At 35.5% G+C, this 14,198-nt stretch overlaps 1 protein-coding gene and 1 long non-coding RNA gene across 6 annotated transcripts; one reads left to right on the top strand and one right to left on the bottom strand.

The window, feature by feature from the left end:
- Nucleotides 1-245: 245 nt before the first annotated feature.
- On the top strand, nt 246-4,475 carry LOC124165716 (putative nuclease HARBI1). 5 transcript variants are annotated; one of them, XR_006866293.1, is made up of 5 exons: nt 246-932; nt 1,503-1,650; nt 2,190-2,267; nt 2,750-2,885; nt 3,173-4,475. XR_006866293.1 is itself a non-coding variant. In XM_046543202.1 (3 exons), the coding sequence occupies exons 1-3, from the start codon at nt 811-813 to the stop codon at nt 2,229-2,231; spliced, it is 312 nt and encodes a 103-aa protein (XP_046399158.1). In that variant the 5' UTR covers nt 246-810; the 3' UTR covers nt 2,232-2,742. The 5 variants fall into 5 exon arrangements, 1 of the variants encoding a protein (XP_046399158.1); XR_006866292.1 differs by lacking the exon at nt 2,190-2,267; XR_006866295.1 differs by lacking the exon at nt 2,190-2,267 and having other exon boundaries at nt 1,487-1,650.
- An 8,068-nt stretch (nt 4,476-12,543) lies between these two features.
- On the bottom strand, nt 12,544-13,115 carry LOC124165902. Its single transcript, XR_006866346.1, has 2 exons — nt 12,925-13,115; nt 12,544-12,637 (listed from the first exon to the last, which is right to left on the bottom strand). It is a non-coding gene; the product is annotated as an uncharacterized LOC124165902 (long non-coding RNA).
- Nucleotides 13,116-14,198: the final 1,083 nt, after the last annotated feature.

Below are 14,198 nucleotides of genomic sequence, written 5' to 3'. Positions count from 1 at the left end.
CTAATATCTATAACTCCTTAAACTCTTTCCTACGATAATAGAAGCACAATATAGTCGTGTAAACACCCTAAGCAAACACAAAATCCAGTCAAAATTTTAAAGGTTGCGCCCATTTTCGCCTCCGCATCAACTGCATCAAGAATTTCTGATGCGAGCCGATGCGAGTTGATGCTTCCGAAACCTCGAAATGGGTGCGTTCCGAATCACGCATCATGTGAATCCGAATCATCCGAATCACCCAGCAATTTCCGAGGACGTGCATTGAATTACATTTAGTAATGTTTGGTCTCCGAAATATTCTTGGAATAGTCCATCTTATTAAAGCTTATCGTCAAAGTTAAGTTGTAAAAAGTTGGCCTCTAAACATATTAATATTACATTTTGTCAATGTTTCAATTATAGTTCAATGAGTAGGATTTTGATAGACCAGCTGCTTCTTCTTAAATCTGTTTTCTCGTAGAATTTTTAATTGTTATGAAATGAATTGTTTAAATGTTATGCGTATTTATTTTTAAAGGGATCGGTAAGTCGTATTTTCACTTCTTGTTGTGTTGTGGTAAGTATGTTTTTAAAACTCACTGCCCTAGTGATGAGGTGGTTTTTCATCAATCACCATACATTTTTCAGAATTAATGCAAATTGGGAAGAGTCACTTGCTTCTGCGGTCATGTAACGAAGGACAATAGTTTTGTTTAAGTCAACCTCAGTCACCATTACTTATAGCTTACTTATTTCAAGGTGTTGGCAGCCCTACGGTTTTATGCCACTGGCTCATATCAGTCTTGTATTGCGCAAGACTGTACAACGGCAATGTCTAGATCAAGGGTCAGCAGGGTCATTAATGAAGTCACCAGTGGCATAAATGACCACCTCTTCAATCGTTGGGTGAAGCTTGACCTAAGTCATGATGCAGTGGCTAGGACAAGGCAGAGGTAATGCATTTCACTTGTACTATATGTTTAAGTAGAGCATTTTCTTTCTTGAATGTTTGTAATAATGCCCTTCTTTAGATGAGTTCTAAGTAATTGTCACTGTCAAGGGTCATTAGAGTCACAAATGAGGTCACCAATGCCATAAATGACCACCTATTTAATCGTTGGGTGAAGCTTGATCTATATCGCTAACCAAGTCATTGACCACCCATGAAAACCATTTCTCGTAACCCTTCAGCAGAATGTAAGTTAAAACATTAAAACCCATCAAAATCTGTATTAAGAAGGAAGGGAAAATGTCAAGCACAATCAAGGAAAGTGCATTGAAATGTGAAGTGAATGATTTCGTTTAACTAACAAGCATGAATTATATACATAAAAACCTACCAGATTTATTAATATTATACATGCTGTGATATTGTTTGTATTATTACATGTCTTCTCTTATGCTATTGCAATATTTTTCTGTTAGTAAGTGATTCAGAATATGTACTTTAAAATCTTATTACATATTAAGAGATAAATAATTTTTGTATGAATCTCATTCGCAGTAGTATCAATTCATTTCAGATTTTATGAAAAATATGGATTTCCGGGGGTTATTGGTGTGGTTGATTGTACCCACGTTGCCATTGTGGCACCCCCTCATAACCACCCAGTATTTAAAGAGAAAGATTACTTTAACCATAAGAGATATCACTCTTTGAATGTACAAGTGGTAAGATAATAATAATAATAATAATAAATTTTTTATTTGTCCAAGGATCTTATGAATACAACATAGATATAAGACACGTCAAAGTAATCAACATAACACTTAAAAATGTAAAAATGGTCAGAGTTCATTTGTCATTTAAAAATTCATTTACACTGTAGTAGCACTTATTAATTAAAAATTTCTTTAAAGAAGATTTAAATTCCCTATTAGAATTAATCAAATTAATACTTTTGGGAAGGAAATTAAATATTTTTGATCCCATTGCAATGGGACTTTTTGCTGTTATACGTTTTTTATGGAGCGTAACATGGATGTGGCGATGAGACCTAGTTAGGTGCTCATGTACATCATTATTAATTGGTAAATCATTAATATTATCTTTTATCAGTAAACATAGTTGGTATATATATATATACAAGGCACTGTTAACAAATTCAGTTCTTTGAATAAGGGTTTACAAGAATAAGTATAAGGCTTACTCATTATACATCTTATAATCTTTTTTTGCATCTTGAAAATTGTATCTAATTGCGTTACAGTTGATCCCCAGAATACAATACCATAAGTCACTCTACTTATAAAGTTGCAATGGTAAACTGACATTATCGCCTTGTGAGGTAAGGATGCTTTTAGGAACCACACACTATACAGTACTCGGGACAATTTCGAACACAAGTCTTTTACATGGAAGGACCAGTTCCCAGTATTTTCAATTTGCAACCCTAAGAATTTACAAGTTTTAGTTAGACTCAGTGTATGGTTGTTCAGTGTCAATGTTCCAAAATCTTTGGAATGATTCCGGTTAAACAGCATGACTATGTTTTTATGGCAGCTTCAACATGTCTATGTAATGAGCAGTTTAATTTTCCTTGCAATTTCAAGTTACTTATATATATTTTTCAAAGATAGTCATAGTGTTACTATTAACTGGCCATGTTTGCCGAGAAAAAAACTATCCTTGGTCTTGTTTAAAACTTACTGAAATTCATTATTTGAATGGAATTGGTAATATTTTTAATTGTAAGTCTCACTCTTCTTATGGCTCAATCAAGTTCAATACCTGAAATGCTAATTTAGATGCATGAAATTATTTTTCTAGGTGTGTGACATGGACCTTAAAATAACAAATATCAACTCTCGGTACTGTGGCTCGACTCATGATGCTTACATCATATCTCATTCTGCTTAGCCAGCCCTCACTCAAGCATATGAGCGGTACAATGTGTGGCTCTTGGGTAATAGACATGCCTATTTTTCCATGTTTCTCAGTCATAATTTGAATGGGTGTATCTTAATCTTTTTATTTTATTTGTAATTTTGTGGTAAACATTCCTACTCGGTGGTTACATAATATGCACTATTCATTACATCATAGTTATCATATTTACTCAGCAATATTGGATTCAAACCATCCGATATGCCCTTTGGAATTTTATCACACTTTCAAAATAGAAGATTTTAATTTCTTCGACTATTAGGTTAGTGACACAAGAATTAACTTGGTCTGTAATTATTTCTATAGGTGACAGTGGATACCCTGTTGCCCCCTGGCTGATGACACCTGTCCCAGGTTATTTTGCTCCTAACACCCCAGAGGACAACTTCAACCGTTCCTTGACGAGAGCACGCAGCACGGTTGAAAGGTGCATAGGGGTATTAAAGAGCAGGTGGAGATGCCTCTTGAAACATAGAGTATTACACTATTTGCCGGACAAAGTGAGCAGAATTGTCAATAGCTGTGCTGTACTGCACAACGTGTGTCGAAGAAGGTTTGCCCCTAAATGCTGAAGACATGGTAGAGTTGGAGGAATTAGGAGTTGATGTAGTCCCTGACCAAAATGTACTTGGGAATCAGCGAGGGCGGGACATAAGAAACAGGCTAATTGCCACTCATTTTACTTGAATGTTAATTTTTTCATTGTTCACTTTTGATTTTACTTTTTACTGCCTGTATACATAGTTTTTGGCACTTTTTTGTCCAAATAGTGCTTATATTGTTCATTTAAATATTTCTAGCGATGATTACCTTACTAATTATCCTACTATTGTTATCTATCCATGGTTTTCATTTATTTTGTTATTGCACTCATGTTAGAGTGCATTTGATATCATGAATCATTCCATTCAGTGGGATCATAATTTGAAGTTGTTTACAGTATATGTTTATATTTTACAAGGCTTAGTGTTCAATCAAAAATTATCTATATCCCATGCATAAAGTAAACAAATGAGTAGGATATACTTTAGGCTCTAGCTATATATTAGAATTTCTACACATAAGGTATAGGGTCAATAATTATTGAGTTGGTGTACTTCACAATTCTGTTCCATCGATTACACTCAGATTTTTATAGGAAAATGGTGTCACTAAAATTTAATAGAGATGTCTAATGTGGAATAGGGTTGATCAGGATGATATGTAAAAAGTCTCAATTTGAACCCATCTTCACTGCTGGAATACCTTCAACAATAAAAATAAAATAAAATGGAACTGGGCTGTTCAGAATATGAAGGTGTTTCTCTGCATGTATGATCAAGTGCAATCCAATGTTCTTGTGATGTGAATAGCTCTTCATCACAAAACCTTTCACTTAATGTAGCCTTCCCAAAAAGTGCTGTCATTTCTTGTGACGTATTTCTCTATCCTGTCGTGCATACTCAAGGTATTATAATTATAGAGGCAAGTAAGACTTGCTAATTGAAAGATAATTTTACCTTTAGTGTATACTTGTGTTAAATGCATAAGTTGCCATTGTTATTTGCATTCTTTATGGTGCTTCTTATTTTTTCACTTGGATCCCTTTGAGTGATACCTATTATGATCATTGCATGTTTAAAATAACTAGCTATCAATGGTCTATACTAAAAATTTATTGTCTGCTTGCATAACTACGAACTTTTTTGTGGCCATATCATTGCATGTAATGCAAGGTTTCTTCAGCATTATGAAGTATCAAGTCTTGAACTAATTGCCTGTTAAGCATTCACCTCTATCTTAATTTTGCAGAAGTTCATACTATACATAGCCAGAAATTATTTTGTGTAATTCCACACCTAATCATTACATACACTAACTAACTTTCATAGCTACCACATGTTAATCACTAAGTAGAAGTTCTAGAAGCTTGGTTGATTTATATAAAGAATAATTGTTGACTTAAGCAAAATTACTTTATTATAATAGATAGATGCCTAACATTTACTGCACTTTGTGATGAAAAATGTCTGTATTCAGTGACTCGAGTTATTAAGACATTAAGATCTTAATTATAAATAAAATGCAATTGCATACTGTATTTACAGTGAGTCAAACAAAAACTCTTGTTTAATTTAGAGATTTCATTTAATGTCACCTTTCCCAGAAACACTCTCAATTATTTTTACCCTATTATTCCTGGCGTTATGTATACTTACTTTTTCTATGGAATATTATTAGAGAAAAAGTTACTTAAATGAATACATATGGTTATTGAGAATTCAATATGCATGGATATATACAATATAGTTAGTGGTTATAGGAGAGGACTTCATATTAAATAATTAATAACCCAATGATAGAACTCAATTTTATATTAAATTCACAATAGAATACAACACTTAGTACATATCTAAAAATTAATGTTATCAATCTTCGACTCAATTCTCTTCAACGTCTCCAATTTCTCTCTTTCTATGGATAGTAATTCCTGATGAAATTTTTTTGCCTCTTCTATTTCATTTTCCCTCAGGAGAAGACTTCTCCTTTAGGGAAATGAGCTTCTGCATGGATTTAAAATTTTCTACACTGCTGTTGGTACCTGAAATATATTATTTTGTAAATAATACAATATTTAGAAAAAGATCACTGCAGGTTCTTCAAGTTTATAATGTTAATGTGGAGTACTGTTTAAACCAATTGATAAAATGAGCTTGTCCGTAAAAAAATCACTCTTTGCCACAGGGTTTGTTATGTGTCTTATTCGTGGCTGAGGAGGATGGAGGAGGATCGGCATTTATTTGGTGATGGATTGAGGTGGCAGATGGATATTCAGGGAGCAAGGGAACAGATGAAGTGGAAGGGCCAGGGTCATTTTCACTGAAACTTAATTGAGGGGTTGGAGGGGATGCTGAATCTATAGAAATTTCTTTAGAGTTCTGAAATGGAAGGAGTAAAGTGCGAATTAAATGCGCCCTGAAAACAATATGAATATGTATGCAATTAGGTTGTTCACACTATATCTTACAAAACTTCTTTTTGTCCACTGTTAAACATTCATTTCAATTTACAATTTACTTTTATAAGGTGCTCGACTTAAAAATGAGAATATATTAATAGTATTGAAATTAATATACTACATGGTATAATAGCACTTTAAACTAATGATAGCAATGGCGCGACCGGAGTTTAAGCATTGAAAGGACAACTTTAAAAAACCTCACCTCATCAAAAATAATCACTGACTCCTTAATATTCTGGTGACCATGAATGGAATTTGATCCGATGATGTTTGCCACCCGCCTCTGGAACTCACTCAGTTCCAGAGCCACTGGAGGCCCACCCCCAGTGTGAGCAATGTCATGTAAAAGGGCTGCTGCCTTGCCCTTTGCAGCAGATTTGATATCTTGCCAAGACTGTAAAGAGATATGTCTGTCATGATACCACTATGATGTTCAATTAATAGCTGTTAACATTATCGCTAAACAAATTTGAGCAACGCTTCATTAATCGAAAACGTCTTTATCATTTATGAGTTGAAAAATTTAAAAACACGCCGCGTCGATGATTCGTGGTTAAAAATGAAAAAAATCGCGACATATGCTTTCATTCAATTTTCAAACTTGCCTTTCTCCACTCCTTCCATGACCTCTTCGGTCCCATACACCCATTTAAAGTATGCGTCACCTCCTCCCAAAGTTTTGCGGCGTCTTTGGCCGTAAAAGTGCTTTTTAATCTCCCCTTTCTGATGGTTTCATTTTCTAAAAAGTAAATAGTGATGTAGAACTATATATTACGAGCAGTAAAATAAAAATTAGTTGTATTTACTTACCTTCAACAAATTGAAGAAGGATTTCCTTCTGCTGCTTCGTGATTTTCATTTTTAATATGAGCGGTATCTGGCTTTCTGCTGTCAATTGTTTTGTAAATATTTTTTGACGGCCTTAACAACGTCTGTATTTACGTCCTCAACCCGACGTTGCCACGTCTATCGCTCGGGTTGAATCTAGATAGCAACCCTCGAAACCGACAATCGCAATCGGTTTGAAAATTTCAAGCGCACCAAATCCCGAGCAAAAAGATTCCGGCACGGAATGAGAGATCGGGATTATTCCGTGCCGGAATTAATCTCGAGCGATTCAAGCACACCCCCCCAGCTAAGTTAGACTGACCGTATGAGTAAAACTGAGGAAGCAAGACATTATCTAAGCCAATAGAACGTGTGAATTTTTGGGAAAACCGCCCGGTTAATCGCCAGCTAACTCGTTCACTAGCGTGGTCCAGAGAAGCGATCTTTTGGAGGGCATTAACCGATGCACGTGCGCTGCGGTGGTAAAACGAATAGCGGCGAGTTTCAAAGAAACAACCTAGCCCCAAACACCAAATTCAAGAGCCCCACATTTTGAAGGAACGATAAGCTGGAGTAGTCAAGAGGTGTTACTTAGAGAACTACTAGTAGTGGAAGCGGATTACCGCCCCAAGGAACAATTGCGGTCTGTCGGTCGTGTGCACTGACCGCGCCTGCTTCGATTCTTTCCCTCTCCTCAAGGTCGGAGGGATTTCTAGTTTGAAGGGACCTAAAGTGCGGGAAATTCCCTGTGCATGTGTATGTGAGAATAAGTACGAATAAGGGAACAAAGCACTCTGCCGACGTATGATCACACGTCCTCATCGGGCTCATGGGTGACCGGCGGCAGCGGCGAATTTTCTACTTTCTATGTTGCTACAAGAGAGTGCGAAATTTTTTTGGACAAAATATTGCCTTTACTTTTAGATTTCACATCTTTCCTTACAATTGGGGTAAAAATAATAGTGGTGGAACCATTATTTGCTTTAAACTGGAGCAAAAACCAAATCAGGGTAACCCGCGGCCGGGCCGGGCGGCTGCGTTGACTTTTTATACATATCCCATCTTTAAAAGCAAGGCAGCAAGTTGGAGCAAGATTTTTCTTTTGGATCATATAGTCGAGATTCAGGTCTTTATTTCCATATGAATTTTAAGATCGAGTCTCGTCGCCCTCATAAAGTTTTTTTCCACTTTATGTCAAAAATAGTCAAAAAACAAAGCAATGCACTTTTAAATGTTTAATTATTATATGAAAATTTGATAAAAATAAATAAACTATCCCGTGTAATTCTTAGGAAAGGTTTACTCTTTTACAAAATATGCGTTGAAATTTATGGAAAACCATATTAACGGCTCAATAGCGAAAGTAAATACTCGATTTTTGCAGAAATTCAGAATTGATATTTTTTATAATTTTTTCTCGTCTTTAACGGATTCTAATGATGTAATGGGTGAACCAAATATTAAAATAGCCATAGTTCCTTAATCCTTGGACATTATTCTATCGGACTGTACCATTTTTGTTTACCAAAAAAATAGTGAAAATGTAGGGTTTTGTCACACTTTTTTCGACTTCCGCCCACTGTGGGCGGAACCAATCACGGCACGTTGTTTAACTTGTAGCGCAGCATCTCCGAAAACTTTTGGGGCCCTCGATGCGCTTCGTCCGCCGTTTTTTTCGAATTAAAGAAGAAAATCAACTCATCCCGCAAAAAACTGTTACTTGGACATTTTCACGCAACAATAAGGATTTGACGCCAATACAAATTCACCATTGTCGGTGAAGCGGTTTGTTTACCAAATGTTTAAGCTTGGTTCGTGACGTTTCCGATCGGTCGAAATCGACCTGCAATCACTACTAGAGCCATCTTATGACAAACAGCGGTGAAGAGGTCCATGGTATCAGTTTTACAAGTTTTTATTAACTTAACATCACACCGCCATGACAGCTCACTTACATCTGATCATTACAACAAAAAAAAATGAAAAGCGCTTGTCGCTAACATCAATTTTTCATTACGCACTATAACATCTCCCCTTAATGAAAAAAATGTTATGTACCCTCAATACAAGAAACAACGAAAAAAATATTTTCATCAGCAATATCACAGCAATTGGTGCATTTTTACAATAACAAAATACATTCAAATTAAATTTCAGGAAGTATTACACCTCTAAATTTCCTGAATTTTATTGACAAAAAGGGTTTAGTAAGAATGTCCGCTACCTGTTCATTCGATGGGCAATACTTCAGAGAGAATAAACCGCTTTTGTATTGATCACTTAATGAATGATAGCGTACTTGTATGTGTTTACTATTTCTCGTCATTTGACCTGATTTTATCATCTTAAGAGCACTTTGGTTGTCTATATTTAGAGTAACAGGTACAGTTTCATCAATCAATTCCTCTATCATAGTTTTCATAAATTCAATTTCTTTACAGCAATCTGCCGCAGCTATGTATTCTGCTTCTGTAGAAGATAAAGCAACAATTTTTTGCTTACGGGAGCACCAAGAAATGGGAGCACCAGCAAACATTATCACATAACCTGTCGTACTTTTCCTGTCTTTATTGTCACCCGCAAAATCTGAATCACAAAATGCTTCTATACACATGTTACCTTTAGAGAAGTAACGAATTCCCAATTTCATTGTCCCTTTTAAATATCTAAGCGTCCGTTTCACATTTTGAACATTTCGTTCGGTAGGCCTTTCCATTGATCTACTCTCAAGATTAACACTATATGCCATATCCGGTCTCGTTTTGCAACTCAGGTAGAGCAGACTTCCAATGGCTTCTCTGTATGGAAAGGGTGATTCCATTTCATCTTCGTTTTCGTCAACAGCAGGCAATATAGGCGTCCCTGGCGAAAAAGAATGGTAACATTTGTGTAACCTAATGGTAACTTTTGAGTGTACCATTAGTGTAGGAAAATGGTAAACTCTGAGAAGGCTGTGTGTAACCATAGTGTACATAGTTATAACTCCAGTGTACAATCTGTGTAACTTTGTGGTAAAGTGGCCCAATCTGAGTAGGTTTTGTGTGTAACTTGTGTAACAATAGGGAAATTGCATACTTTTTATAAACAGTATGCTGATATACTACAGTAAACACTTAGTACAGCAATATACTTTTTTCCGCTTAAAATTCAGTTTATACCCTAGAAAATGACTCCCAAAAGTCGCCCGAGTTTCGCGGGCTAAAAAATACCGCCCCCACTAATCTTTGGCTGTGACGTCATAGTTCAGTACGAGTCCAAGATCCAAGCCCAGTAACTGCAGGTTTGGAAGAGCCACGTTGCGTTTAAAGGAGAACATGGGTGAAATAAGGAAAAATTACAAGTGGTGCATTGTTCCTCTGTGCAATAACACCCCAGAAAAAATTTTCGTCTGCATTCCCACGGAGGAAATTAGAAGAAAAGCCTCGATGCATGCCGTCTGTCGGGATGAGCGTTACGGAAAAATAAGAGTATAATAAACGGAATGATAAACCCGTGTGCTATGTGAGCGAAGATAACTTTAATATAAATAATATTTCCATATTTCATTGACTTAATAACTTGAAACTGAGATTTTTCGATAATTCGGCCGCCGTAGAATAAAAACTCAACTTCTCAACAAAAATCGAGATAGGTGTTTCTCGATGGTTACGATCGTTACGATGGACTCAAATTATTAAGGCACTTGTTCAATTTCAGTTACGGAAGGACATAGAAAATTCCATGATGTTTAAAATCAAGGGAGGAAATATGAAAATATAGAGCAACGTTGATCCTCATGCATTCGAGTGCCAGCCAAGAAGACAGCGTTTTCTTCTACTGTCGGCGTCAAAATGATGTGCCGCTGTACTTTGCAAATTTATATCCTGGCTTCACTACATGCTATAATAATGAACTATACGTCATTTTAAAGGAAATTTTATCTTAAATTCTGATTTATTTTATTACAAAAAAATTGAAAAATGTAGACACGGTCAGTGCAATAAATGACTCCGCGCACCGAAAAATTAGCCGTTTTGTCAACTTCATGAACTTTGCAACTCAACCTAAGGAAAACTACTACGTCTACAGCATTCATCTTCCACATTAATTTACACTCATCAGTGCGGATTAATAAAATGGCTTTTGGGTATTTTTCGAACTTATATTTTGTTATAAATTAATGAAAATATTTAAACATTATCTTGTCCCATAGTTTACCCCGAAAGATAAAGGAAGTTGTAGATGGAAAAAGAATGGAATCTAGAGGTGGTCACAAAAAATTAATCGCAGCATTCTTTGATTTTATTCTACGCCGTTGCTTGCTTTTCAAAAAATAAGTTGAGTCACAAGAGGAATGTTCCGCGGCCTTTGATTTGGAAACTATGGAGATAACAAGAAGACATGTGTGGATCAGCAATTTCCATTTAGTTGGTTGTCAGGATAAACCAAGGATCCATTTAAAGGTTGTCAGGCCATCGTATAAAGATAGGACTGATGTGCACCACAGGGGAAATGGGGTGTTTGAGGGAAAGTCAAACCCAAAGTTGCCCAAAGAATGTGCAGTTCTATGTTGCTCTTATTTCCCCAGTTAAAACCAAATAGAAATTGGATTGGGATGATATTTTCACCACGGGTTCCAGTCGAAAGTCATCCCTCTAGGATTTCCGATACGGAATTTTTAAGTGACAACCGATCGCAATGACGATGAGCTCGCTTTTAGAGTAAGTTTCAGATATATCGTGAGAAAAGCTCCCAAAATGTATTAAAGACTCTGTTTGGAAAACATTCACATTTTAATTCTACTTTAGGAAGGATTTCATTACAAAAGTAACTTATTAACACCTGAAGACGTTGTCTTTATTACATTGATCGAAGTGCGATTGACCGATTCTTTCTGCAGAATAGGAAGTGGCTTCGGGGTTTTTGAGTCACAAGATGGTAGATTGTGTTGGAAGTTCGTCTATATTATCGCTACTAAATTGAAACATTAATCGTCTGGCTTCCTCAGAGCTTCCTGTCGCCCTCCAGGCAAGGTATTTTTAAGTTGAAAGTATCATCGACAGCTTCGAGGTGGAAATAAGTTCACCATAAGACTCTACCGGTCTGCCAAAAGAATACACATTTCACATGAGTATACGCTTTCGCCAATATTATACGCAAGTCTCACTATGTTATGAACTATAAAACATTTCAGATGCACATGAGCTACCTTTCCATTTCTCGGCATCGACTTTCCGAGCCGACGAAGTCTACGGTTTCACTAATACCCTGTTATCATGATGGAATCAGTAACAGGAAGCTTGCTAGGATCAGCCTAAGAATAACCATATGCCTTCATCTTTACGCAATCTATCGCTTTCAATGGAGGAGAAATAGATCAAATAATAGCCCTGAAGTCACAATGAACAACTCCGATACGTCTGCACTTCAATAAATGAATCATAACCACGCCGTCGCATGTATTCAAGTATGCATCCTATACTATGGCCGTGCCGCCGTGCCTCGTACTGAACTATGACGTCACTTTTCTACCAGCCAATCATCGGGCGTTTTCGCTTCTCACTTGCATTTGAAAATTCTCGTGAACTTTGATGCATTAAATATCGCAAACCACGTCATAAAATAATAAAAAAACTTTCACCGAGGTATGCAAACATATATTTTTATATAATTTTGGGGCTATTGATTATATCTGAAATATATGCAAGTTCCCTATTGGCGCTGAATTGTGTACAGTGAGTACAGAGTCTGCAGTGGTACATGATGTGTACATGATGTACACTATAGTACCATTTAGTACACAGGTGTACAATAATGGTAACAAGGGTACCATGCAATTAGGATTAAAATTAAAAACATAAATGCATGAATGTTTAAAAATCAATCTTTATTGCTGTTTGAAGAAGAACTATAAATCATTAATCGTTGCCTCCTCTACTCCCTCTTGATGATCTTGATAGTTCCTGTTAAATGAAAAAGTAAAATTAAGAACATTTGTCAAGCAAAATTTTATAACTTGATAAAATGGACAAAAATTTGGTTTAATGCATATCATTACACTTTCTGTCAAAACAATCTTTCTTTTTTTTTAATGAAATGAAACAGTGGTTGAGAGAACCTTATTTTTCACAACATTTTCATAAATAACAACCCCTTAAGTTACTGCTCTTATTTATTTTACCTCATACCATGTTGATTCCAGTCAACTTATATTAAGCCAATAGGTAAAATAAAATTTGAAGTAACTTACGAAGCCAGGCTCCTGAGATTTTCTTCTTCCCCAAGCCAGTGTTATGTCTTCCATTTAAATCGCTGGCCAGCTTTGACAACATGGTCATCACCTCTGCGGACTTTTGTGCAACCATTAATCAAACTCATTTGGTTATTAACAGAAAACTAAATTCTAGTAATTTTATGCATTTATGTTATCACAACTCTATTTATTTTCTAACAGAATTTTAAAAGAAGCCACACTAATAAACAGCTTCAGAATACTTCCACAAAGATATCAAATTTAGGAAATTTAATATTGTTATTCAATATAACTTAAAAGTTAAAACACCAATTGACATAATATGGGAAAATTAATTACACACTAATGCTACAAAGAATTGAGAACTGCACTACTGATTAGGATGATCAATATGATGGCCTTTCTTCTAGGCATCCCTAAATTTGTCATGTCTAAGCCAATGCTTTGTGTAATTTTTAATTCCTTAGATGAAGCACTTAGGTGATAAAGTCGAACTGCATCTGTAAAAGAAGGGGTATACTCTATGACAATGATATCAACAACATGTAGTCCAATTAATCATCATAGGTAATTTATAAAATTTTTGAAGGATCAATTTATATGGAAAATAAGGAAGAGATATGTTAGACAATAACTTATGTAGTGGGGATGAAGAGCTTAATAAGAAATAAGTCTTACTGAAGAAAGGGATAGATGTTTTTTGGGGTGTTTTCACAAAGAAATATCCTTTTGATTTAGAATAGCCTCAGATAGTATCTCTCCTCTAATGATGAAAAAATGTAATATAAAATTTACCAAAAATTATTGTTTTCAGGCCAAGCTAAGAAAATACTCTTTTATTTTTGTAGCCTACCCAGCTATAGTTGGCTTCCAAGATGTCTTTCATGACATACCGGATAGTTCGTTAAAATCATTTATTTAGAAGTGTTGCCTCCAATTAGGGCCAACTCGGAAATCTGCAATGAAATTAACAAAGTAACAGTAATGAAGTATACATTGTAATCTTCATTTTCAAAGGTAGATGCGTATATTGTGAAAATTGATAACATTAAAACTCTTTATGACTTTCATTGCAATTTAGGCATTCGTAAAAAATGTACTGAAGCACAAATCAATTCCTAAATGATAATGATCGGAGACAGTTAAATTGATGGCTATGTTTTGAACAGCTTATTAATTATTATAATTCTTCGACGTATTTCCAATGGTTATACGTTTTCAAGAAAAAACTCTTCGTATACGATTTAATTGAGATTGAGACTGATACTTTA

The sequence above is a fragment of the Ischnura elegans genome, chromosome 9 (assembly GCF_921293095.1).
Source record: "Ischnura elegans chromosome 9, ioIscEleg1.1, whole genome shotgun sequence".
NCBI lineage: Eukaryota > Metazoa > Arthropoda > Insecta > Odonata > Coenagrionidae > Ischnura > Ischnura elegans.
The sequence above is the reverse complement of the archived record's forward strand: the minus strand, read 5'-3'. Positions and strand labels throughout refer to the sequence as shown.